Source organism: Lepidochelys olivacea, assembly GCF_965140295.1.
Source record: "Lepidochelys olivacea isolate rLepOli2 genome assembly, chromosome: 23".
Classification (NCBI taxonomy): domain Eukaryota; kingdom Metazoa; phylum Chordata; order Testudines; family Cheloniidae; genus Lepidochelys; species Lepidochelys olivacea.
Genome location: NC_140433.1, coordinates 8,470,303 through 8,494,977, shown reverse-complemented (window position 1 = coordinate 8,494,977; position 24,675 = coordinate 8,470,303). Strand labels below are relative to the sequence as shown.

The 24,675-nt window shown below is 58.7% G+C and overlaps 2 protein-coding genes across 7 annotated transcripts; both read right to left on the bottom strand.

Annotated features, from left to right (window-relative positions):
• Positions 1 to 366: 366 nt before the first annotated feature.
• Positions 367 to 5,923, bottom strand: NAT14 (N-acetyltransferase 14 (putative)). Of its 6 annotated transcripts, none has more exons than XR_014709347.1 (4): positions 5,854 to 5,890; positions 4,741 to 4,845; positions 2,439 to 2,613; positions 1,795 to 1,926 (listed from the first exon to the last, which is right to left on the bottom strand). XR_014709347.1 is itself a non-coding variant. In XM_084612726.1 (3 exons), exons 2-3 carry the CDS (start codon positions 4,822 to 4,824, stop codon positions 1,381 to 1,383), a joined length of 630 nt encoding a protein of 209 aa, XP_084468852.1. In that variant the 5' UTR covers positions 4,825 to 4,845; positions 5,854 to 5,923; the 3' UTR covers positions 367 to 1,380. The 6 variants fall into 6 exon arrangements, 3 of the variants coding, with proteins under 3 accessions (XP_084468852.1, XP_084468853.1, XP_084468851.1); XR_014709348.1 differs by lacking the exon at positions 5,854 to 5,890 and adding an exon at positions 5,827 to 5,847; XR_014709349.1 differs by lacking the exon at positions 5,854 to 5,890 and adding an exon at positions 5,454 to 5,558.
• A 1,418-nt stretch (positions 5,924 to 7,341) lies between these two features.
• ZNF628 (zinc finger protein 628) lies at positions 7,342 to 14,624 on the bottom strand. Its single transcript, XM_084612706.1, has 2 exons — positions 14,517 to 14,624; positions 7,342 to 11,363 (listed from the first exon to the last, which is right to left on the bottom strand). The coding sequence occupies exon 2, from the start codon at positions 11,350 to 11,352 to the stop codon at positions 8,350 to 8,352; it is 3,003 nt and encodes a 1,000-aa protein (XP_084468832.1). The 5' UTR covers positions 11,353 to 11,363; positions 14,517 to 14,624; the 3' UTR covers positions 7,342 to 8,349.
• Between the last annotated feature and the right edge of the window lie 10,051 nt (positions 14,625 to 24,675).

Below are 24,675 nucleotides of genomic sequence, written 5' to 3'. Positions count from 1 at the left end.
AAGGAACAGGCAAGCGGCTGCAAGGAGCAGGCAGGGGCTCTCTCCCCACGCAGTCAGTGCTAGCCCCAATGCCCCAGGGCAGCGCTAGGGGGCTTGTGCTGCAGAAAATGGGGTGCTCAGTAGGGGGCGTTCTCCCCTGGCCATCAGCGCTGGCCCACCATGCACACTAAGATGGGAGGAGGGATATTTGCTGTTGTAAGAACATGTCTGGAGATCGAGAGACAGCTCCCATTGGCCTTTCCTGGCAGTGACTCTCCTGACGACCCCCCTGGGCTGAGTGGATCCCCTTGCTGTGTGTTCCTGCTGGCTGGCCTCTGCCTGGGGAGCTGCCTCAGGCCCATCGGGGTAGGAGATAGATGGAGCTGCTGTATCTACAAAGGCAAGATTTATTCACACACATGCTCGAACATACATGTACCCAGTGACAGCTGGCAGCCTGCGTGACTGCAGCAAGGTCCCATGGCCCCGGGTGGGGCAGTGTGAGCTCTGGGTGCTTGGACAGCAGCTGCCAGACTGTGGGGGCAACTGACAGCTCCAGAGTCCCCATTCTCCTGGCTGCAGCAATGCGATCCTCAGCCAGGCCCAGGCCTGGGAATTTGCCCATGGCAAACCATGGCCAAATGACTCCATCACACAGCCAAGCTGGTGCTGGGGAGAGCCCACTCTGGGGCAGAAGAGAGACACTCCTCCACAGCCCTGCTCTAATGTTGGGGTCCCACCCTCCCCTGAGGCAACGCCTGCACCTCCACCCCAAGGGCAGGACATCCCCAGTCTCCAAGCTCAAGTTCCCTTTTGCTCCGCTCCATGTCAGGGTCGCCCACCCTATATTTCTTTCCCCAGAGCAGTCACCATAGAGCCTGTGATCCCCACCCACCACAGTCACAATCGGGGCTGTGATCTCCTATCGTAGAATATCAGGGTTGGAAGGGACCTCAGGAGGTCATCTAGTCCAACCCCCTGCTCAAAGCAGGGCCAATCCCCAATTTTCCCCCCGATCCCTAAAAGGCCCCCTCAAGGATTGAACTCAAAACCCTGGATTTAGCAGGCCAATGCGCAAACCACTGAGCTAACCCTCCTCCCTCCCAGTCACAATCAGGTCCGGCGGGTCTTGTCCTGCTGAAGCTCCAGCAAGGGACTCATCCAGAACAGGTGGTTTCCAGTCCAGGACAAGGTGGCACTGTTGTCCTGGGAGTGAAGTCCGGCGTTGTCACACCCTAAATCCCACATCCCGGCCATCGCCGCCCTGTGTCCCTCGGTGGCATCCATGGAGCAGAGGGACTCCTGGGCATGAGGACAGATACGGCCCGCCAGCCCTTGGCCAGAATTGCTCTCTGCAAGCCGCTCCCCCGACCCAGCAGGGCAGGGGGCAGGGAGGGGCTGCTAGAGCTCCTTGCTGAACTCCTGCAGGATGGTGTAGCCCAGCCAGCGGCGCCCGCCGGTGGGGCGGTAGCCACTGCTCTCAAAGAGGCCGATGGCAGCCTTGGTGACCACGGCAGCGTAGAGCACCATGCGTTCGTAGCCCTGCGCCCGGGCCTGGGCCTCCAGGAAGGCCAGCAGGCGGCGCCCCACGCCGGAGCGACGGTACCAGCGGCTGACGGCCAAGCGCCTCAGCTCGGCTGTGCGGGTCGCCCCCTGCGGGTGGGGCTGCAGCGCCACGCAGCCGCACACGTCGTCGCCGCCGTACACCGCCACCCAGAGCCCACGCTGCCCCGAGCGGTAGTACGCGCCCAGGCCACCAAGGTCCGGTGAGCGCCGCAGCAGCAGCTTGAGGGCCAGGATGGTGAGGAGCACGGGCCCCAGCAGCGCTGCTACAAAGGAGTTGAGCAGGAAGCGGAGGCCGCTGCTCACCACGGCCAGGAGCAGCAGCACCACGGGCCGTGTCAGGACATACAGGATCAGCCGGTTCTCCGTGTCCTTGAACCCATCCTGGGGGGAAAGGGCATGTCAGCAGGGCCTGGCACAAGGACAGCATAGGCAGGACAAGCAGGGAGGTTGGGGGGAGGGAGAGAGTGCAACGTAGGGTCAGGCTGTGATGTCGGGTTCGCCCCGGGCAGCAGCTTTCCCTAAGGGATGTGACCCCAACTGAAAGGGCACCACAGCCACAGGGGATGGTATCGAGGGCAGTGCAGAGTGCGACACAGGGCCTCAATCCCATGCATTTCTCACAGGTACTGCACACAGAGCACAAAGGCCAGGGGTAGAGGGAAAGGAGCAGGGTTCTAGCTCTGTATCTTGCAGGCCAGCAGGGTTTAGTGCTCACAGCAGGAAATGGCAGGTCAAGAGCAGGTCTTGCACTGACCCTGTGTGACTTCAAGGGTCAGTTGCCTCAGCTCTCTGCGCCTCAGGTCTGGTCTACACTAGGGAGGGATCGATCTAAGTTATGTAACTTCAGCGATGTGAATGACATAGCTGAAGTCGACGAACTTAGATCGACTTACCGTGGTGTCTTCACCGCAGTGAGCCGACTGCTGCTGCTCCCCCGTCGACTCTGCCTGCGCCTCTCGCGGAGCTGGAGTACAGGAGTCGAGGGGAGAGCGCTCGGGGGTCGATTTATCGCGTCTAGACTAGACACAATAAATCGACCCCCGCTGGATCGATCGCTGCCCGCCGACCCTGCGGGTAGCGTAGACATACGCTTAGTTTCCTCCATGAATAATGGTATTCTCACTGACCTGCTGCAACAAGCTAGGTCGGGGTGGGCAAACTACGGCCCGCGGGCCAGAACCGGCCCCTCAGGGCTGTCAATCCAGCCTGCGGGATTGCCAGCCCTGTGGCGCTTTGGGCCCTGTGCCACTCCGGGAAGCGGCCGGCACCACGTCCCTGCGGCCCCTAGGGGAATGATAGAATCATAGAATATCAGGGTTGGAAGGGACCTCAGGAGGTCATCTAGTCCAACCCCCTGCTCAAAGCAGGACCAATCCCCAATTAAATCATCCCAGCCAGGGCTTTGTCAAGCCTGACCTTAAAAACCTCTAAGGAAGGAGATTCTACCACCTCCCTAGGTAACGCATTCCAGTGTTTCACCACCCTCCTAGTGAAAAAGCTTTTCCTAATATCCAACCTAAACCTCCCCCACTGCAACTTGAGACCATTACTCCTTGTCCTGTCCTCTTCTACCACTGAGAATAGTCTAGAACCATCCTCTCTGGAACCACCTCTCAGGTAGTTGAAAGCAGCTATCAAATCCCCCCTCATTCTTCTCTTCTGCAGACTAAACAATCCCAGTTCCCTCAGCCTCTCCTCATAAGTCATGTGTTCCAGACCCCTAATCATTTTTGTTGCCCTTTGCTGGATTCTCTCCAATTTATCCACATCCTTCTTGTAGTGTGGGGCCCAAAACTGGACACAGTACTCCAGATGAGGCCTCACCAATGTCGAATAGAGGGGAACGATCATGTCCCTTGATTTGCTCGCTATGCCCCTACTTATACATCCCAAAATGCCATTGGCCTTCTTGGCAACAAGGGCACACTGCTGACTCATATCCAGCTTCTCGTCCACTGTCACCCCTAGGTCCTTTTCCGCAGAACTGCTGCCTAGCCATTCGGTCCCTAGTCTGTAGCTGTGCATTGGGTTCTTCCATCCTAAGTGCAGAACCCTGCACTTATACTTATTGAACCTCATCAGATTTCTTTTGGCCCAATCCTCCAATTTGTCTAGGTCCTTCTGTATCCTATCCCTCCCCTCCAGCGTATCTACCACTCCTCCCAGTTTAGTATCGTCCACAAATTTGCTGAGAGTGCAATCCACACCATCCTCCAGATCATTTATGAAGATATTGAACAAAACCGGCCCCAGGACCGACCCCTGGGGCACTCCACTTGACGCCGGCTGCCAACTAGACATGGAGCCATTGATCACTACCCGTTGAGCCCGACAATCTAGCCAACTTTCTACCCACCTTATAGTGCCAGGAATGGGGAACCGCAGCCAATGGGAGCTTCGAGGGAGGTACCCACAGGCAAGGGCAGCACGTGGAGCCCTCTGCCCCCGCTCCCCCAGGGGCCGCAGGGACGTGGTGCTGGCCACTTCCCGGAGCGGCGCAGGGGCCGGGGCAGCAGTCAGGGAGCCTACCCTGGCCCTGGTGCGTGCCGCTGCCACCCTGGAGCTGCTCCAGGTAAGAGGCACCGGGCCAGAGCCTGCAGCCCGAACTCCTCCTGCACCCCACACCCCAAATCCCTGCCCTGAGCCCCCTGCCTGCACCCCAACCCCCTGCCATACCGTGCACCCCAAGCTCCTACCCCGAGCCCCCTGCCACACCCTGAACCCCTCCTGCACCCCAACCCCCTACCCTGAACCCCCTCCCGCACTCCACACCCCTCCCTGCACCACTGCCCTGAGCCCCCTCCTGCACTGTGCACCCCCTCCTGCACCCCAACCCCCTTCCCTGAGCCCCCTCGTACACCCTGCACCGCTCCTCTGCCCCAACCCCTTGCCCTGAGCCCCTTCCTTAACACCACACCCCCCTCCCACACTCAGCACTCCTTCCTGCACCCTAACCTCAACCCCAGCCCTACATTCATGGCCCTGCATGCAATTTCCCTACCCAGACGTGGCCCTCAGGCCAAAATGTTTGCCCACCCCGAGCTAGGGGCGGGGGGACATGCAGGATCATTAACTAGCTTTGAGATCCCCACAGGGCAGGTGCTAAAGGCAGGCAAAGCGTTAGAGCTTGAACGGTCGGACAGACAGACGGCTCCAAGCCTGGACAGACTGGCACTGACTGGCCCCTCCCCAGACCTTTAGCAGCTCCAGGACCATCTGCTCCTCATCTTCCTGCATCTCACGGATGGCGAGCTGGCTAGGGTCCAGCATGGGCATCATGTCTGGCAGGAGTGAGAGCACCTGCAAGGCAGGAGACAAGGCTGAGTGCTGGGGCTTTCTCTTTCCCCTTGCAGACCTGGTGAGGCTCCGAATGGCTCACTCCCCCAGCACTGAGAGCAGGCCCTGCTGAGCCAGCTCTGCCACCAGGCCAGTGCCACCCATCACTGCCTTAGAGTCATTCAGCGACTGCAGCACAGAGAAGAGCTGGGCAGGTCCAGGAGGCTGAATCCACAGGGTGTTCCCAGGCAGGAGCAGAGAGAGCACCCCCTAGAGTGGAAAGGCCCCACGTCCCATTCTCCACCCCCTAAGCCAGCCATTCCCCACCCTGAGGCCGGGTGGGAGCTGGAGCCCCCTACAGGGGGAAGGCCCCACGTCCCATTCCCCGCCCGGGGGCAGCTGGAGCCCCCTACAGGGGGAAGGCCCCATGTCCCATTCCCCGCCCTGGGGCTGGGTGGGAGCTGGAGCTCCCTAGAGGGGGAAGGCCCCACGTCCCATTCCCTGCCCCTCTGAGCCAGCCATTCCCCACCCTGGGGCCAGGTGGGAGCCAGCACCCCCTAGAAAGGAAAGGGCCCCATGGCCCAGGTGGCAGAGGGGTCAGAGAGACAAGGTGGGGCAGAAGCAGCTCTCACCACTGATGAGATCTTTGCTCTCCTGTTCCTGCCCCGCCAGAGCAGAGTAGCCCCCTCACAGGGAGAGCTCCCGCCCCCACTGCCCTAGAGATAATGGAGATATGTCCCTCCCCCCATGAAAGAGAAAGGGACTGCCCACCCCTGCCCCCACGGCCCCTCCCCCCATTAAAGGGAATGGGACTGCCCCCCTCCCCCATTAAAGAAATGGGACTGCCCGCCCCTGCAACCACCTCCTCCCCCCAAGAACAGAATGGTACAGTCCTCCTCCCCAGAAAATGCGACCCCTGCAGCACATGCGATGGAGCTCCCCGGCAGCCCGCAAGAATGGAACCTCCCACAACCCGTCATCCCCCCGCCGCTGTGAGCAATGGACCTGCTCCACGGTCTCAGAGCCTCTCACCCCAGCCCAGTGCGCAGGCACCGGCGGCCTCGCTCCTCCTGCCCAGTACGCATGCGCCGTAGCTCACGCCTCCGACTCTTCCCCCACCCGCCCTGGCACTACCTAGCAACCGTTGCTAAGGCAGCAAGTGCGGCCCAGCGGGCCGCATAGGGCCTGCCTCGCAGTGAGGGGGCGCGAGGAGGCCGAGGCCGGGTCCTGCAGGAGGACAGTGGGGTGTGTGCAAGGATGGGGGCTCCTCCTGGGGCACTCACCAAACGGGCACCAATCCCTGGGGGTGGGGGGGGCATGGCCCCTACCCATGGCACTGCTATGAGGGCTCTTGCAATGCCCCCCCCAAAGCCAGGCTCCTGCCATGCTGGCCTGCATATTGGGACAAGACGCCAGGACTGCCCCCACCTCTTGCCTGATCTGCAGCCATGACCAGGCCAGCGGCCCTGCCCAGCCTGCTCCAGAGGCCTCCCCACAAACTGCCGCCAGCCAGCCAGAGGCCAGCCTGGGTCTCTGTGGATGGATGCGCCGTGGGGCAGGCTCAGCCAGACTGTGACCCAGGAGGGAAGGGAGCAAACTGAGCTGTATTCAGTGACCCAGCAGGTGGCCCGACCCCAATCCACTGACCAGTGAGTGAGGGGGCCGGCCGAGCCAGATCCCGTGATCGGGCTGGCAAGCCAAGCCGGACCTGGTGGCTATTGAGTGAGGGGGTGAGCCAAGCTGGACCCAGGGGGACCTGGTGACCAATGAGTTAGAGGGCGAGCCAGTCTGGATCCACTGACCCAGCGTGCAGGCGAAGCCAGATCTAGCAACCAATGAGCGAAGCAAGTCGAACCCAGTGTGTGAGCCAAGCCAGAGCCGGTGACCAAGTGAACAGACAAGCTGAGCCAGACCCAAGGACTGAGCTGAGCTGGACTCAGTGAGCCAGGCCAGACCTGGTGACCACTGAGCAAGGGGACAAGCCAAGATGGACCCAGTGACCTGACAGGCAGGCCCCACCCAACACATATTCAGGGGTCAAATGTACAGTGCAGGATATGGGGGGGCAAAGGGGCCCTTGCCGAGCCCCACCCCACTCTCTGCAGTACAGGCCCCCAAGCACCATCCTGGGGCATTGGGACCAGCACTGATTGCTGCTTTCCTGTGGCAAAGCCCTGCAGCCCCCAGCACAAGAATTATCTGATGAACACTCCTCAAGCTTGGCAGGTCCCCGGGTCCCTCTACCCCAGCTGCTCCAGCACAGGGACCCATCTCTGTGTCTGAGCACATACTGATCTGTTTCATGCATCCACAGCTGCCGGGCTGAGCCCGCAGGCACGCACCAGCCACAGCTAGGTTCGGCACAGGGGCTGCAGCTGTGGTGGCAGCAGGAGGGCACCATCTACCAGCTGGGCCCAGTTCTCATACTGCCCTGTGTGGTACCTGCCGGCTCAGCCCTAGAGAGATGGGAGTGGACGTGAGGCCATGTCCCCCCCATGCACTGAACAAACCAGATAGAGGCGCTTTTGAAGCAGTCATTTATTTGCCTTCTAGGCTGAAGGAACCAACAGGGCAGCGCCAGGTGCCATCATACACAGTGGGCTCTGGAAGAGACTGGGGGTGTTTTGCCTACAGAGGAGGCCATATGGGCATTGGGGGAATAGGCCAAGGCTTCAGGAAGCAGGTATTACCTGGTTGCCAGGACAGGGATACAGGAGGTGGCAGTTGCTCTCATGCCAGTCTTCTGTCTGCCAGAGTCATGGGGAACCCCCCACCTCTGCAGAGTGACAAGTGCCAGCTGCTCCCCTCACCTGGTGATTGCAGAACTCCCAACTTTTATTCATGCACCCTGAGTGCTAGCCCCCACCCACAGCAGTGAAAACGCCACAGCCAGGGAGGGACTTGCTCAGGGTCACCCAGCCCCCCACAGAACCCAGGAGTCCTAGCTCCCAAACCATTCCCCCTCCTGCCCTCCCCACATACACTTTAACCATTAGACACCACTCCCCTCCCAGAGCCAGGGACGGAACCCAGGAATCCTGGCTCCCACACCTCTTCTTTAAACTAATAGGCAGGAGTATCTGTCACCGTCTTTAAGCCTGACATGGAGGAGTGTCAGGAATGGCAATGGATGAGGGCCCTGCTCAGCTCGCCACGCTGACCCCGCCAAGGGGTGGGCTAAGGGCTCCTTTTGTGCCAGGTCCTGCCCCTCCTAGATCACAGTGCTGCTGGGCAATCCTGTCCCAGCACAGTTAATACCAGCATGGCTCTGACTGCGGCACAGACACCAGCCCTGCATCCCAGAAGGCTGTAGCCAAGATAGCGAGGGCGAAGGAGAGTTAAGCTGCCTGCATAAGTCCCACAGCTTTCTGCCCATGCTGGTCATCATGTGGGGGCATCCCGCTGTCTCCATGCTGCCTGGGCAGGACAATGGGGGTGGGGGACGCCGACAGGGAGCAAGAGCTCTGGCAGATCCTGCGATGCCAACCCAAGCTGCACACCCTCTGGCTGGCGTCTGTGGAAAGGTGCTCAGAAGGTGTGAACCAGCTGCACGCTGGGCACCGTTTGCACAATCTGGATGGAGGAAAGTTCCTGTGGGGGTGGCACTGGGCTTGGCAGCAACTGTACCATCTGGGTGCTGGTGGTGGAGGGCTGCCCACCAGCTGGCCCCCCTCGCCCCACGCCACTGCCAGAGCCCACATTCTCCAGGACTTGCAGGGTCTGCTCACCGGGCGCGCTGCGGATGATGAAGAGCTTCTGCCCTGAGGATGGTGCCAGGGCCCCCACCCCACTGTCTGGGGGCAGTTCCTGCAGGTTCTCCACCTCCTGCACACAGAGTCGGGTCTGCTCACCGTCAGCACCACGCAACACCAGCACACTCTGCACCCCCTCCTCTGTCTGCAGTGTCTCCAGATGCACACCTACCTCGCCACCCGACCCCAGCAGCTCCTCCCCTGGCCCGCTCTGCACCACCAGCAGGTCCTGGCTCTCCTGCAGGCCTGGCACCTCTGGCCCGGAACCCACAGTGTCCGGAAGGGCTGAGGAGCAGGGCAGGGGCTGCTCCTCACCCCCTGCTGGGGGAGGCTGCGGCAGAGTTTGCAGCTGCATGCTGCCCAGTTCCGGGGGCTGAGGCAGAGCCTGCATGCTGGATGCTTCAGCAGGGGGTGGTGGCAGGGCCTGCAGCTGGATGCTGGCCACCTCCTGAGGCTGAGCCTGGATCTGGACACCGGACACCTCTGCAGGGGCCTGATCAGCCATGTTCTGCAGAACGATGATGTTCTGCCCAGCCGGAAGCACTGGTGCCCGCTGTGTGCCTGGCATCGCCTGGATCTGCACACTGGGCAGCGCCGGCCCACCTCCCGGCACCAGGATAATGTTCTGAGGGTTGCCAGGTGCTGCCGGCTTCCTAGCCTTGCTCTGCTGGCGCGGGGCAGGATTGCTTGGGGCCACAGGGCTGCTGGGCACCAGTGTGAAATTGGGGGTGTTCTGGAGGATGGGCACTTTCTGCTGCGTGGGCACCAGCTGCGTGCTGGGCAGAAGCAGCAGCTTCTGGGGGCTCTGCTGGACACTGGGGATGAGCTGCAGTCCCTGAGCCGTCTGCACCAGCAGGAAGGTCTGCGAGTTGGGGGCACTGGGGGCGGTGCCCACCTCCAGGTTGAGGGTGGCCTGCAGGTTGGGCACAATGTGCACCTCCTGGGTGGCAGGCGGGGCAGAAAGGCCTGGGGCCGGGCCCTCCCCCTTGGTCTCGGCAGCGTGGGTGCGCAGGTGGCGCTGCAGGTAGGAGGCCATGACGAAGCCCTTGGCGCAGATGGAGCACTTGAAGGGGCGCTCGCTGGAGTGCGTGCGCTGGTGGAGCTGCAAGTTGGAGGAGTGGGTGAAGCTCTTGCCACACTCCTGGCAGCTGTAGGGGCGCTCGCCCGTGTGGGTGCGCTGGTGCTGCCGCAGGTTGGAGGTCTGGGTGAAGGCCTTGCCGCACACCAGGCAGGCGAAGGGGCGTTCGCCTGTGTGCAGCTGGCGGTGCCGCCGCAGGCACGAGGTGTTCTTGAAGGCCTTGCCGCAGTCGGCACAGCCGTAGGGGCGCTCGCCTGTGTGCAGGCGCAGGTGGTACTGGTAATGCGACGACCACTTGAAGGTGAGGCCGCACTCGGCACACTTGAAGGCGCGCAGGCCGGTGTGCACACGCTGGTGGATGGACAGCAGCGAGGAGCGCTTGAAGGCCTTGCCGCACTCGGAGCACTTATAGGGGCGCTCGCCGGTGTGGTCGCGCAGGTGGTAGCGCAGCCCCGACGAGCCTTTGAAGGCCTTGCCGCACTCGGTGCACTTGTAGGGGCGCTCAGCCACCTCGGGAGGCACGGGGGGTGGGACCGGCTCGGCTGTGGTTTGGGGACAGGTGACCTCGGCCTCAGCCTGGATGAGCTGCTGCTCGGCCGGGTGGCTGCGCTGGTGCCCCAGCAGACTGGAGAGCTGCACAAATGTCTTCTCGCAGATGGAGCACTTATAGGGGCGCTCGCCCACATGGCTGTGCTGGTGGCGTGCCAGGCCCGAGCCATTCTTGAAGGTCTTGCCACAGGTAGCGCAGGAGTAGAGTGGTGGGATGGGTGGCTCAGCGGGTGCAGCAGGGCTCAGGTGGCTCTGCTGGTGGCCCAGCAGCAGCTCCTCGCTGGGGAAGGTCAGCTCGCATTCCCCACACTTCCACAGCATCTCCACCGTTTCTACTGGCTCGGCTGGAGCCAGGAAGAGCTTGGCCGGTGTGCAGGCCAGCTCCGCTTCGCCGTAGGGTGCCAGCGGCTTGACCGCGTGTGTCTGCAGGTGTTTCTGCAGGTAGGCGTCCGAGATGAAGGCCTTGCCGCAGGCCTGGCACTTGTGGGCCCGGCCCCCGGCGTGGGTGCGCTGGTGCAACAGCAGATTGGAGGAGTGGGTGAAGGTCTTGGGGCACTCGGTGCACTGGTAGGGGCGCTCGCCTGTGTGGATGCGCTGGTGCTGCCGCAGGTTGGTGGACTGGGTGAAGGCCTTGCCGCAGGCGGCGCAGACGTAGGGGCGCTCGCCCGTGTGGATGTTGCGGTGGCGCCGCAGGCTGGAGGAGTTCTTGAAGGCCTTCTCACACAGCGTGCATTTGTAGGGGCGCTCGCCTGTGTGCTGGCGCACGTGGTACTGGTAGTGAGACGACCACTTGAAGGCCATGCCGCACAGAGCACACTTGAAGGCGCGCAGGCCCGTGTGCACGCTCTGGTGGATCTGCAGCAGCGACGAGCGTTTGAAGGCCTTGCCGCAGTCAGCACACTTGTAGGGGCGCTCGCCCGTGTGGCTGCGTTGGTGGTAGAGCAGTGCTGACGAACCCTTGAAGGCCTTGGGGCACTCGGAGCACTTGTAGGGGCGCTCACCCGTGTGCGTGCGCTGGTGGTGAATCAGCCGCGACGACCACTTGAACACCTTGCCACACTCCAGACACTCGTACTGGTGGTCGCTGGTGCCTGGCTGCGGCATTGGCGCTGGCTGCATCTCCGCCATCTCCAGCTGCTGAGCTCCCACCATCTCACCCAAGCCTGCAGGGAAAGAGTGGGCAGGTCAGCAGAACACCAACAACCGGGCCAGAGCCCGCAGTCGCCCACTGCCAGCCAGAGCCCGCACCTACCCAGAGCCCACTGGCAGCCAGGGCCAAGCCAGAATCTGCAGCCACTCAGAGCCCAGTGTCACCCAGAGCCCAAGCCGCCCAGAGCCAGCCAACGATGGCAGGGTAACTCCAGATCAGTCGTGGGGGAACTGAGATCAGAATCCTGATCCCCCAGCAGTCATGGGGTGACTCCAGCTTTACTCTGGAATACAAAGGGGGGATTTGTCTTCGAATTATGAACTTCATGGTTCACATTAACCCCTTGGTTGCTGGGACTCTCTGTGGCATTCTTTCAAAGCAGGATTAGTAAAGGAATCAGTCCTTCACCTACTGCTCTGGCTCCCACCTGCTTACCATGCAACTGATTACAGCCTGCTGTTACTTGAGTGGATGCTGACCCCACTTTGGGAGTACCAGCTAAGATGTGTCCTGGTGCTGCGTTGGTGACAGCCTAGATCCCTGGGAGCACAGGCTTGAAATGCGGCTGCCTCTGGTCTGGGATGTGGTGGCTGTTAACAAATCCAGCAGTGATTTCTGAGATCCAAACAGGATTTTGGCTGGAAACTTGCTAGATGTCAAAAAGCCGAACCACATCCCCACTTGTCCCTGTCACTGGGCCTGGCACCTCCTGCCCTGACTCACGCTCCACTGTTCTGTCATGCTGTTAATAAGATTCAAAGACCAAAAAAGACCACTGTGATCATCTAGTCTGACCTCCTGCATAGCACAGGCCAGAGACCTGCCCCAAAATAAGACCTAGAGCAGAGCTTTTAGAGAAACATCAAGTCTGGACTTAAAAATTGTCAGCGATCGAGAATGCATCATAACCCTTAGTCAATTGTTCTAAGGGTTAATTAATTTCACCATTATAAATTTACACCTTATTTCCAGTCTGAATTTGTGCAGCTTCAACTTCCATTCATTAGCTCATGTTCTACCTTTCAATTGAGAGCCCATTATTAAATATTGGTTCCCATGTAGGTACTTATAGATGGTAATCAGGTTACCATTTAACCTTCTCTTGTTAAGCTAAATAGATTGAGCTCCTTGAGTCTGTCACTCTGAGGCAGCTTTTCTAGCCCTTTAATCATTCTCATGGCTCTTCTCTGACCCCTCTCCAATTCATCAACATCCTTCTTCAATTGAGGGCACCAGGACTGGGCAGAGGATCCCAGCCGTAGTTCTACCAGGGCCACATAAAGAGAGAAAATAACCTCTCTGCTTCCACCTACAATCCGCCAGCTACTCCAGCTCAGCGTCTCATGGGCCCCCTTGCTGCAGCAACACGCAGGGAGCTTGTGTGAAGAGCTATTTGCCCCCCACCTTCTCAGTGTTACACAGCCCACGCCCCCCACGTACAGCCCTCTCTAGTTATACAGCCTCCCTGGGTACAGCCTCCTCCCCCATGAGTATAGTCCCCCAGCCACACAGCCCCCCCATCTTACACAGCCCCCCTGGGTAAAGGCCCCCCCATGTCACACAGCCCCCCCGTGTCACACAGCCCCCCTGGGTAAAGGCCCCCCCGTGTCACACAGCCCCCCCCGTGTCACACAGCCCCCCTGGGTAAAGGCCCCCCCGTGTCACACAGCCCCCCTGGGTAAAGGCCCCCCCATGTCACACAGCCCCCCCCGTGTCACACAGCCCCCCTGGGTAAAGGCCCCCCCATGTCACACAGCCCCCCTGGGTAAAGGCCCCCCTGTGTCACACAGCTCCCCTGGGTAAAGGCCCCCCCGTGTCACACAGCTCCCCCCCGTGTCACACAGCCCCCCTGGGTAAAGGCCCCCCCATGTCACACAGCCCCCCCCCGTGTCACACAGCCCCCCTGGGTAAAGGCCCCCCCATGTCACACAGCCCCCCCCCGTGTCACACAGCCCCCCTGGGTAAAGGCCCCCCCGTGTCACACAGCCCCCCCCCCGTGTCACACAGCTCCCCTGGGTAAAGGCCCCCCCGTGTCACACAGCTCCCCCCCGTGTCACACAGCCCCCCTGGGTAAAGGCCCCCCCGTGTCACACAGCCCCCCCCCGTGTCACACAGCCCCCCTGGGTAAAGGCCCCCCCGTGTCACACAGCCCCCCCCGTGTCACACAGCCCCCCTGGGTAAAGGCCCCCCCGTGTCACACAGCCCCCCCCCGTGTCACACAGCCCCCCTGGGTAAAGGCCCCCCCGTGTCACACAGCCCCCCCCCCGTGTCACACAGCCCCCCTGGGTAAAGGCCCCCCCGTGTCACACAGCCCCCCTGGGTAAAGGCCCCCCCCGTGTCACACAGCCCCCCTGGGTAAAGGCCCCCCCATGTCACACAGCCCCCCCCGTGTCACACAGCCCCCCTGGGTAAAGGCCCCCCCATGTCACACAGCCCCCCCCGTGTCACACAGCCCCCCTGGGTAAAGGCCCCCCTGTGTCACACAGCTCCCCTGGGTAAAGGCCCCCCCGTGTCACACAGCTCCCCCCCGTGTCACACAGCCCCCCTGGGTAAAGGCCCCCCCATGTCACACAGCCCCCCCCCGTGTCACACAGCCCCCCTGGGTAAAGGCCCCCCCATGTCACACAGCCCCCCCCCGTGTCACACAGCCCCCCTGGGTAAAGGCCCCCCCGTGTCACACAGCCCCCCCCCCGTGTCACACAGCTCCCCTGGGTAAAGGCCCCCCCGTGTCACACAGCTCCCCCCCGTGTCACACAGCCCCCCTGGGTAAAGGCCCCCCCGTGTCACACAGCCCCCCCCCGTGTCACACAGCCCCCCTGGGTAAAGGCCCCCCCGTGTCACACAGCCCCCCCCGTGTCACACAGCCCCCCTGGGTAAAGGCCCCCCCGTGTCACACAGCCCCCCCCCGTGTCACACAGCCCCCCTGGGTAAAGGCCCCCCCGTGTCACACAGCCCCCCTGGGTAAAGGCCCCCCCCGTGTCACACAGCCCCCCGGGTACATTTCTCTGGCAAAAACAAGGAGGAGTCTGGTGGCAGCTCAGAGACTCAGGGATTTATTGGGGCGGAAGCTCTCGAGGGCAAACCCCCCTCCCCCCCCGGGGCACGGAGTGACAGTTCCGCCCAAATAAGCCCGCCAGGCCTCGCGGGGCTCGCGCTGCAGACTCACAGGGCCGCCCCCGGCGGCTCCTCGGCCAGGCGCCCTCCCCCCGCGGCCTGGAGGGCAGCACACACGGGGCGCGTTCCCCCCGGGGCCGACAGCACCGCCCCGCAGAGGAGCGGGGACTTCCCCTTTAACGGCAGCACCGCCTGCCCCTTTAACCGCCCCGGGGCCCCACCCAGCTTCGGGCCGGCCCCGCATCTTTGAGCCATTCGCCCCGCCCCGTGACACAGGCCAGCGGACACAAAATCGGCGTCGCGTGCCTGCCCCTTTAAGAGCGGCCCCGCCCCTTTAAACACAGCGCCCACCGCGCCGCCCCTCCCTCTAGGCCCCTGCAATCTCACCTGCGGAAGGGAGGGGCTGTTCTCCCGCCTCGCTGCCTCGTGCTCCGGGCCCCTTCCCAGCGGGGGGCAGAGGGCAGCCGCCCCGCGGGGGGAGCGAGGGGGCGGGGCCGCTCCTGCCTCCCAACGGCCGCCGGCGCGAGACACCCAACCTTTACCGCGCGCACACTAACCACCGGGCCGCGCGCGGGCCCTGCCCCCTCCGCCCGCGCCCATTGGCCGGCTGCCTCCGCGCGGGGCAGCCTGGTAGACGGAGTCCATTAGACGGCCCGAACGAGGCGGGCGGCCATGTTGGGTGAGGGCAGCTGGGGGCGGGGCTAAGCCGAGCCCGGGAGGGCGAGAAGCCCCGCCTCGCGGTAGAGTGACTTCATCGCCCTATGGGGACGTCACCACGCGGTGAGGCAAGGCCTCCCCGCACCCACAGAGGGATGACGTCAGGGCGTAGGTCACCGGGGGGCTGCCAATGAGGGGCTGCGCGGGGGGCCAGGCGGAGCATCATCAGACTCGCCCCCCCAATGACCCCTACATGGTGACCCCCGACCCCGCGGTGACCCCGCTGGCCTCGGCCCTGAGGCGCTTCAGCTCCTGCCCCCCCTCCCCCCTCCCCCCTCCGGCGCGGGCGGCTCCGCAGTGTGGCCCCTCGGGCGGCCTGGGCCCGTCCCCACGGGCGGGGCAGCTCGGGGCGGGGCGTCTGGGCCCGACGTTGGGCCGCGTCGCGGCTCCTTCCCGCGGCCTGTGCGTCCCCCCGCCCCACGGCTCCTGCCCCACGGGTGACGTAGCGCTGCGGCGCCAGGGCTCGGCCGTGGGGTACTGCCCCCGCAGGGTGGGGCCGCAGGGAACCGGTCCTGGCCCACAGGACCGGCTGCGCCGGCGGCGCCCGGGATTGACCTGGCCCCTCCCCTGCCCCAGGCCCTGCACCGCCCCCTTGCCGCTCCCGCTCCGCGTCCACACACGCCTCAGCTCCCCGAGCCTGCCCCCAGCTCCTCCCCGCCCGGGGGCTCCCCACTGTCCGCCTTGGGGCGCGCTGGCGCCGCGGATCCGAGTTCGCTTGGGAAGCCCAGCCCTTGGCTGCGGCGGTCCCGGCCGGCAGGGGGGGGTTCTCCTGCGGGACCACAGCCCGCCAGCCTCCCCAGCGCTCCAGGGCCCAGATCTTGCACCCCCTGTCCCTCGCCGACAGAGCCCGCTGGGCGGGGAATAGGGCACACAGCACTGCAGGAGGCAATGGATTGCGCCATGCACACATACCAAGGCCCCCCGGCACACTGAGCCACGTACACACATAGACCCCCCCACACACACCCACCAAACCCTCCACCAGCAGCTGGGTGCACGCGTAGTTCTACACACCCAGCCCTATGCCAGCCCCCCAGTCAGCTACACGCATACGCAGCTCTACACACATATACACAGCTACTCACACATAATCACAGAGCTCAGCTATGCACATTCACACTCAGCTTTGCACAGGTAAACACAGCTGTGTCCACACACACACAGAGCTTTGTGCACACACACAGCTCTACACTCACACACTGCTGTCACATATACACTGGCAAGGGGTCCTGCAGTGGCTCAGGGCAGACTGTTTTTTGAAGCAGGGCACACGGCCCAAACTGGGTGTGAGTTCTAGACTTACATTTGACCAGCCAAGTATCCAGTGTGAACTCTTCAAGCATTATATAGCCTGACCAGGGAGTCACAGACAGTCCCCTTGGGTTCTTCAAGCTGCCTTGCTGCCTGGATGAGCTTACCTCTGTGATAGATGGTCCCTTATTCCAAAGATCACAGCAATATGCAGGTTACTCCCAAAGGACCAGTCGCTTACCCCAGCATGGGCGGCGCTTGCAAGTTATATGGGCCCATGGTGCCCGTGCTCCACCAACATTCAGGAATGTGGGCCTGGCTCCACCAACTCTCTACACAATGTGCATGACAATCAAGGTGGGCCATTTCCAGCACAAATCCAGGTTTTCTCAATTTGTGCTGGAAATGGCCCACCTTGATTATCATGCACATTGTAGGGAGAGTGGTCACTTTGGATGAGCTATTACCAGCAGGATAGTGAGTTTGTGTGTGTGGTTTTTGTTTGTTTATTTGTTTGTTTTGGAGGGGGGTGAGGGGGTGAGAGAACCTGGATTTGTGCAGGAAATGGCCCACCTTGATTATCATGCACATTGTGTAGAGAGTTTTCACTTTGGATGGGCTATTACCAGCAGGAGAGTGAGTTTGTGTGTGTGGGGGTGGAGGGTGAGAAAACCTGGATTTGTGCTGGAAATGGCCCAACTTGATGATCACTTTAGATAAGCTATTACCAGCAGGACAGTGGGGTGGGAGGAGGTATTGTTTTATGATCTCTGTGTGTATATAAAGTCTGCTGCAGTTTCCACGGTATGCATCCGATGAAGTGAGCTGTAGCTCACGAAAGCTCATGCTCAGATAAATTGGTTAGTCTCTAAGGTGCCACAAGTACTCCTTTTCTTTTTACAGGAAAAGGAAATCAGAGTTATTTACAAGGTTAAAGCAGGTACACAAATGAGTTTCAGTTTTAAGTTTCAAAAAGTAATAGAAGCTTGGATGCTAAGCAAGCTCTATGTGTCCTTCAGGGCTAACCCATGCTAAGCACTGGGGATCTTTTGCTTGTGCTTAGTGATCCTTGCCCCTCAGGGAATGTCTACACAGCAATTAGGCACCTGGGGCTGGCCCATGCCAGCAGACTTGGACTGCGGGGCTGTTTCATTGCTGTCAGGTTTCAGAGTGGTAGCCGTGTTAGTCTGTATCAGCAAACAGAATGAGGAGGACTTGTGGCACCTTAGAGACTAACACATTTATTTGGGCATAAGCTTTCGTGGGCTAAAACCCACTTCATCAGATGCATGCAGTGGAGAATACAGTAGGACTATATATATACACAGAGAACATGAAACAATGGGTGTTGCCATACCAACTCTAACGAGACTAATCAATTAAAGTGGGCTATTATCAGCAGGAGAAAAAAACCTTTTGTAATTGGTATGGCAACACGCATTGTTTCATGTTCTCTGTGTATATACAGTACTGACCCGTTTACATGCGACCCATTTACGCGTGAATCCGCTTAAAGCACGGTAGTGCCATGCCTCCCAGTGCCACCTATTTAAAATATGAGACTCGTTAACATGCGCTACAGGAACTTGCTATGTAGCGCTACAGATTTGCTCACTAACTCACTGACATAGAAATCGACAGGAAGTACAGAGCAGAATCGTGTTTACCGATATTGGTGAAGACGTATCACGCACGCTGAATCATTGTCACGCTACAGAGAGATATAATATATAGTAGTTATATAGTAATATATATACTACATTAGAAAATTTTAACCATAGGCCTAAAATAATGGCAGAGGGCAAGCGTCAGCGTTCCTACAGTGTAGAAGAAAAGCTAGCTGTAACAGATCGAGTAAATAGCGGAGAAACCCAGGCCAAAGTTTCAAAAGATCTTGGCATTGCCGAATCTACTCTCCAAGGATGACTAAAAAAGAATTCTAAACTGAACGGCTTGGTACAAAATATCAATTCTGCCACAGGGCTTAAGCAAAAACTTGTGCGCTATTCAGCAAAACCCACAGTAGACAAAGCCACGCGCACAGGGTTTGCTCAGGAAAGGCTGAAAGGAAGGGGGGAGGGATAGCTCAGTGGTTTGAGCATTGGCCTGCTAAATCCAGGGTTGTGAGTTCAATCCTTAAGGGGGCCATTTTGGGATCTGGGCCAAAAATTGAGGATTGGTTCTGCTTTGAGTAGGGGGTTTAGACTAGATGACCTCCTGAGGTCCCTTCCAACCCTGATAGTCTATGATTCTATGAATGCCACTAAGGGGGCCAATTCTTCAAGCCCAAGCAACAAAATTTGGAAATTTAATGGGGGATGAATCATTCCAAGCCAGCAAGGGGTTCATAAGTCATTTTAAAAAGCTTCATGGCATAGCGCAGGTATCGATTTCTGGAGAAAGCCGATCAGCCGATGAATCAGCCGGGAACGCGAATGACAGACTTCCTAAGAAAGAAAACAAGTGCGAGCCAGACCTAGCAGAAAATAACAGCATTTTTTTCTAAGTGAATCATAGACACTTTTTTCAGCATGGCCCTCCTAACCTGCAGTCCGTTAACATGTGGGAGTGATGGCTTGACTCCCGACATCCACGCGTAAACGGGTCTGTACTGTATATCTTCCGACTGTATTTTCCACTGCATGCATCTGATGAAGTGGGTTTTAGCCCACGACAGCTTGTGCCCAAATAAATTTGTTAGTCTCTAAAGTGCCACACGTACTCCTTGTTCTTTTTTCATTGCAATGTAGACCTCCTGGCTCAGGTGGGAGTCCGAGCTCTGGGATCTTCTCACCTCACAGAGTCCAAGAACCTGGACTCCAGTCCGAGCCCAGAAGTTTACACAGCAATGAAACAGCCCCCGCAGCCTGAGCCCCTAGAGCCCGAGTCAGCTGGCACAGGCCAGCCGTGAGTGTCTCGTTGCTGTGTACACATGCTCTCACAATCCCAGCAGCATACAGTTCCTCCTTGTTAGGACTTTTTATTCTTCCCTCCTGCTTTGAGCTGCAAGTTCAGTTGATAGAAGGAATTCGCTTGCCATCTCCTCTTTGCGAGGTGAGGGAGCAAACAACAAAGTCTTTTGTCCTCTGATATTCCACAATAGTTCCTCTAGTGTTGATGGGCCTTCTTGTTGGTCAGGGGATAACACCTCCTGTTGGCAGCTAGTATTTCAAACTGGTTAATGCTTCTCTCCTGTCTGGCGATTTCTAGTTACAGAGCAAATGCTCACAAATAGTCTTATAGTGCGGGATGCAGCTGCTATAAGTGAGATTAATGCATGCGGCAACTCACAAGCATTTCACAAAGTCTAAGCACTAAACACATTCTTATAACTCTAATACCTATTATGACAACCCTAACAGACAGAGGAGCCAGACTGGATCCAGCGATGGGTTTGTCGGTGTTCAGTCAAGACCTAGGGGCTTGGCGTGAGCTGGCACCTGGTCTGCCAGCGTCACACACAGATGCAGAGCTATGCACACACATACACACATACAGAGCTTGACAGGACAGCGGCCAGTGTGCTGATCCCTGGAATGGTGATGAGAGATCTCACCCACGCAGCTAAATTTGTTGCATGTGAAGCAACACCCCTCCTCCACCCTCCATCCCCCTGTTACACAACAGCCCTCTGGCTGCCATCCAGCCACGGCAGGAGTGCACCAAGGGCATAGCTAGGCCCTGCGACCAGTGGGCCCATGCTGGAGCTGGTGTGGAGTGGGGTGCAAGGCTTATCCCCTTCAGGGAGCTGTAATGACACATCAAAAGGACCTTGGTTTTGCCTCATCTCATATCCCCATATATCATTGCACTAAAGCCAGCAGTGACTGTGAGGGGACAGAGTCCCCTACAGAACCCCTGCCCTGCTCCCTGTGGGGCTGGATTGTCCCTCCACACTGTGACCCAACTAGGCCATGCTGCGCTAATGAGCCATGCAGCCCAGGAGGTTACGAGGATGCATCTGCCCCCGTTGCACACAGGGGCTGCCCTGGGGAATTGCTCCAGCTGGGGTGGCCCTGGGCTGGCTGCTCCCATGGGACAGACTGCAAGGGGGGCAGGGGCCAGGATGGTGTGGCAGAGCCCCCACTACAGAGCTGCCCTGAACCAGCTGGAGCTCCGTCAGCTTCCCTGGGGAGCCAGTACTTGGGGCCATGGACCCAGGCAGCCTAGCAGGCTGGAGCAGGGCAGCTGGGGCACAGATTGCAACCACAGTGGGATCTGCGGGGGCCTTATGGGGTTAGCACTATGAACGTGCTGTAGGTCACTGTGGGCGACTCCATGTGGAAGGGACACTGCCGCTCCCTGAGGAGCTGGAAGCAGTGTGGGTGGGGGGGCACTGCTGTCCCTGCCGGCAAGTGTGGAAACTGCTCCAGAGACGTCCCCTGCCCAGGGTGGCTGGCATAGATTGGCTCAGCCAGGGATCAGAGGCCTAGAGACAAAGAAAAGGTGTGTGCTGTGAAAGGCTGGGTTCAGCCTGAGCGAGGGGCCGTCAGACGGACCTGACCTTTGGGCCAAGGGGGGAGCCACACTGCTGGATCCCTGCCAGAGCCCCGGGCAGGCGGTGGGAAGTTCTGCTCCTAGCAGGGTTCAGGGAGAGCTGTGTGTTCTCTGGGAGGCGTTTCTCAGACGTCTGTTCTGCTGGCTGCTCCCCAGGCCCCACTGGCGTTGCTGGGCAAGTGGCAAGCAGGTGCAGCCTAAACCCCTGCTCTGGAGGGAGTGGGACGTGGGACCCTGCCCAGGGAGAGCCCTGAGACCGGAGCAGCTTTCCTGGAGCAGACCACGGAAGGGCGGTCAAAGGTGCAGTTGCCCAGAAATTGTGCTGGAAGTCCCGAGCTGGCAGGGTCTGTGCTCTGCCCAGCCCTGTTGACACGCTTCTGGTTGACAGCCTGTTTTTCTGCTGATCTGAAGCTGTTTAGAGGCTCAGTCCCAGCAGGAAGCACACCCCAGGGAGCGTGTGCAGCGAGGAATCGCGGCCCATTCAAGACAAGCCGCATTTAATAGTCGCCTGGACCCAGCATGGGAGAGTCGTTATCGTAGCCTGGGGAAGCAGCGCTGCAGACAGTCACTATGGGAAGGAGCATTTGCCCCCTGACTCCTCACCTGTCCCCTGGCTCTGCCTCCTTGGGATCCACCTTGGCTCTGTCCCTGTCCCTGTGTGTCCAACAAGTGCAAGCTCCTCACATCCTGGGTTTCTCTGGCACCTTATAAACAGCCACCAACACCTCCTGCCTCTTCCCCCAGTTGCTGTCCAGCTTCCCCGGCGTTGGTGCCAGCTGTGTGCAGTGATTCCAGTCAGGCCTTGTGTCGCAGATCCCCAGGATCAGTGCTACGCCACAGCTTCTAAACATCCCCAGGAGGAGCCACTTCAGCCTGCCAGACCCCCAGGAGGACCACGCAGCCTCACCATCTCTAAGACTGAGGCCGGGTCTACACTGAAAAGTCAGGTCAACCCAGCTCTGTGAGAAATCCACACCCCTGTGGGGCGTAGGTAAGCCAACCTAACCCCCAGTGCAGACAGCGCTAGGTCCACGGGAGAATTCATCCATCCACCCAGCTACCACCTCTCGGGGAGAGGGATTGCAGAGAGGGCCACACTGCAGCGGTGAAGACATAGCCTGAGCCTCTGGGCTCCCTCCCTCCTGCTTCACCCTGCGAGCTCTGCCCAGCGAGTGCTGCTCAGCCAGATTCCTGGGAGAGCCTTTTCCGCCCTGCAGGGAATAATGCACCCAGCACAGATTTACAGTGCTACCAAGTGGCACCCAGCCTAGGAAGTCCTTAGCTGAACACAGAGAGCTTAGGTGCAAGCAGAACCCATTCTGGCCCAGCTGAGCTGCAGTGAATGTGTTCAGAATCTGTGTCTCTCTCTGACTTCCTCAGTCATTCCCAAGTGAGAGCCCCAAGTTTTCTTCCAGACCCAGAATCCCACACTTATTCTCAGTCCCAGTCCTCTGTCCTCCAGTTGGGGTCTGAGCCCAGCTTCCCTGTTCAGAGTGTCGTTCCAGGACTCATAGAAGCATAGAAGATTAGGGTTCGAAGAGACCTCAGGAGGTCATCTAGTCCAACCCCCTGCTCAAAGCAGGACCAAGCCCAACTAAATCATCCCAGCCAGGGCTTTGTCAAGACGGGCCTTAAAAACCTGTAACGATGGAGATTCCACCATCTCCCTAGGTACCCATTCCAGTGCTTCACCACCCTCCAAGTGAAATAGTTTTTCCTAATATCCCACCTAGGCCTCCCCCATTGCAACTTGAGACCATTGCTCCTTGTTCTGTCATCTGCCACCACTGAGAACAGCCTAGATCCATCCTCTTTGGAACCCTCTTCAGGTAGTTGAAGGCTGCTATCAAATCCCCCCTCGCTCTTCTCTTCTGCAGAGTAAATAAGCCCAGTTCCCTCAGCCTCTCCTCATAAATCATGTGCCCCAGCCCCCTAACCATTTTTGTTGCCCTCCGCTGGACTCTCTCCAATTTGTCCACATCCTTTCTGTAGTGGGGGGATCAAAACTGGACGCAATACTCCAGATGTGGCCTCACCAGTGCCGAATAGAGGGGAATAATCACTTCCCTCGATCTGCTGGCAATGGTCCTACTAATGCAGCCCAATATGCCTTTATCCTTCTTGGCAACAAGAGCACACTGTTGACTCATATCAGGCTTCTCGTCCACTGTAATCCCCAGGTCCTTTTCTGCAGAAGTGCTGCTTAGCCAGTCGGTCCCCAGCCTGTAGCAGTGCCTGGGATTCTTCCATCCTAAGTGCAGGACTCTGCACTTGTCCTTGTTGAACTTCATCAGATTTGTTTTGGCCCAATCCTCCAATTTGTCTAAGTCACTCTGGACCCTATCCCTACCCTCCAGCGTATCTACTTCTCCCCCCAATTTAGTGTCATCCGCGAATTTGATGAGGGTGCAATCCATCCTATAATCCAGATAATTAATGAAGATGTTGAACAAAACTGGCCCCAGTGTTATGCAGACAAAACTACACAGGATCATTTTAGGGGACAAGGCAAAGATGCCACGTTTATCTTTATGATAACAATTTGATCTATAACCACTAGCTAATACATAATGTTGAAGTAAAAAAGAAAACGGTACAGAGTTTAAGCATAGAAGTTTCTGGTTATCAGGCAATAAGGTACAGATTATCAAGGGGTGCGAAATTCGGTTTCGGAACTGGTGGCATAAGGAATACATAATCTGCAATCTCCCCGATTGGGGATAAAAGTTTAACCGGTCAAAGTACAGACATTGAGATGTGGGGGTATGTTTTCCATATAATGGCTATCATAGAATCATAGAATCATAGAATATCAGGGTTGGAAGGGACCCCAGAAGGTCATCTAGTCCAATCCCCTGCTCAAAGCAGGACCAATCCCCAACTAAATCATCCCAGCTAGGGCTTTGTCAAGCCTGACCTTAAAAATATCTAAGGAAGGAGATTCCACCACCTCCCTAGGTAACGCATTCCAGTGTTTCACCACCCTCCTAGTGAAAAAGTTTTTCCTAATATCCAACCTAAACCTCCCCCATTGCAACTTGAGACCATTACTCCTTGTTCTGTCATCAGCTACCACTGAGAACAGACTAAATCCATCCTCTTTGGAACCCCCTTTCAGGTAGTTGAAAGCAGCTGTCAAATCCCCCCTCATTCTTCTCTTCCGCAGACTAAATAATCCCAGTTCCCTCAGCCTCTCCTCATAAGTCATGTGTTCCAGTCCCCTAATCATTTTTGTTGCCTCCGCCGGACTCTTCCCAATTTTTCCACATCCTTCTTGTAGTGTGGGGCCCAAAACTGGACAGAGTACTCCAGATGAGGCCTCACCAATGTCGAATAGAGGGGAACGATCACATCCCTCCATCTGCTGGCAATGCCCCTACATATATATCCCAAAATGCCATTGGCCTTCTTGGCAACAAGGGCACACTGTTGACTCATATCCAGCTTCTCGTCCACTGTAACCCCTAGGTCCTTTTCTGCCAAACTGCTGCCAAGCCATTCGGTCCCTAGTCTGTAGCAGTGCATGGGATTCTTCTGTCCTGAGTGCAGGACCCTGCACTTGTCCTTGCTGAACCTCATCAGATTTCTTTTGGCCCAACCCTCTAATTTGTCTAGGGCCCTCTGTATCCTATCCCTACCCTCCAGCGTATTTACCTCTCCTCCCAGTTTAGTGTCATCTGCAAACTTGCTGAGGGTACAATCCACACCATCCTCCAGATCATTTATGAAGATACTGAACAAAACTG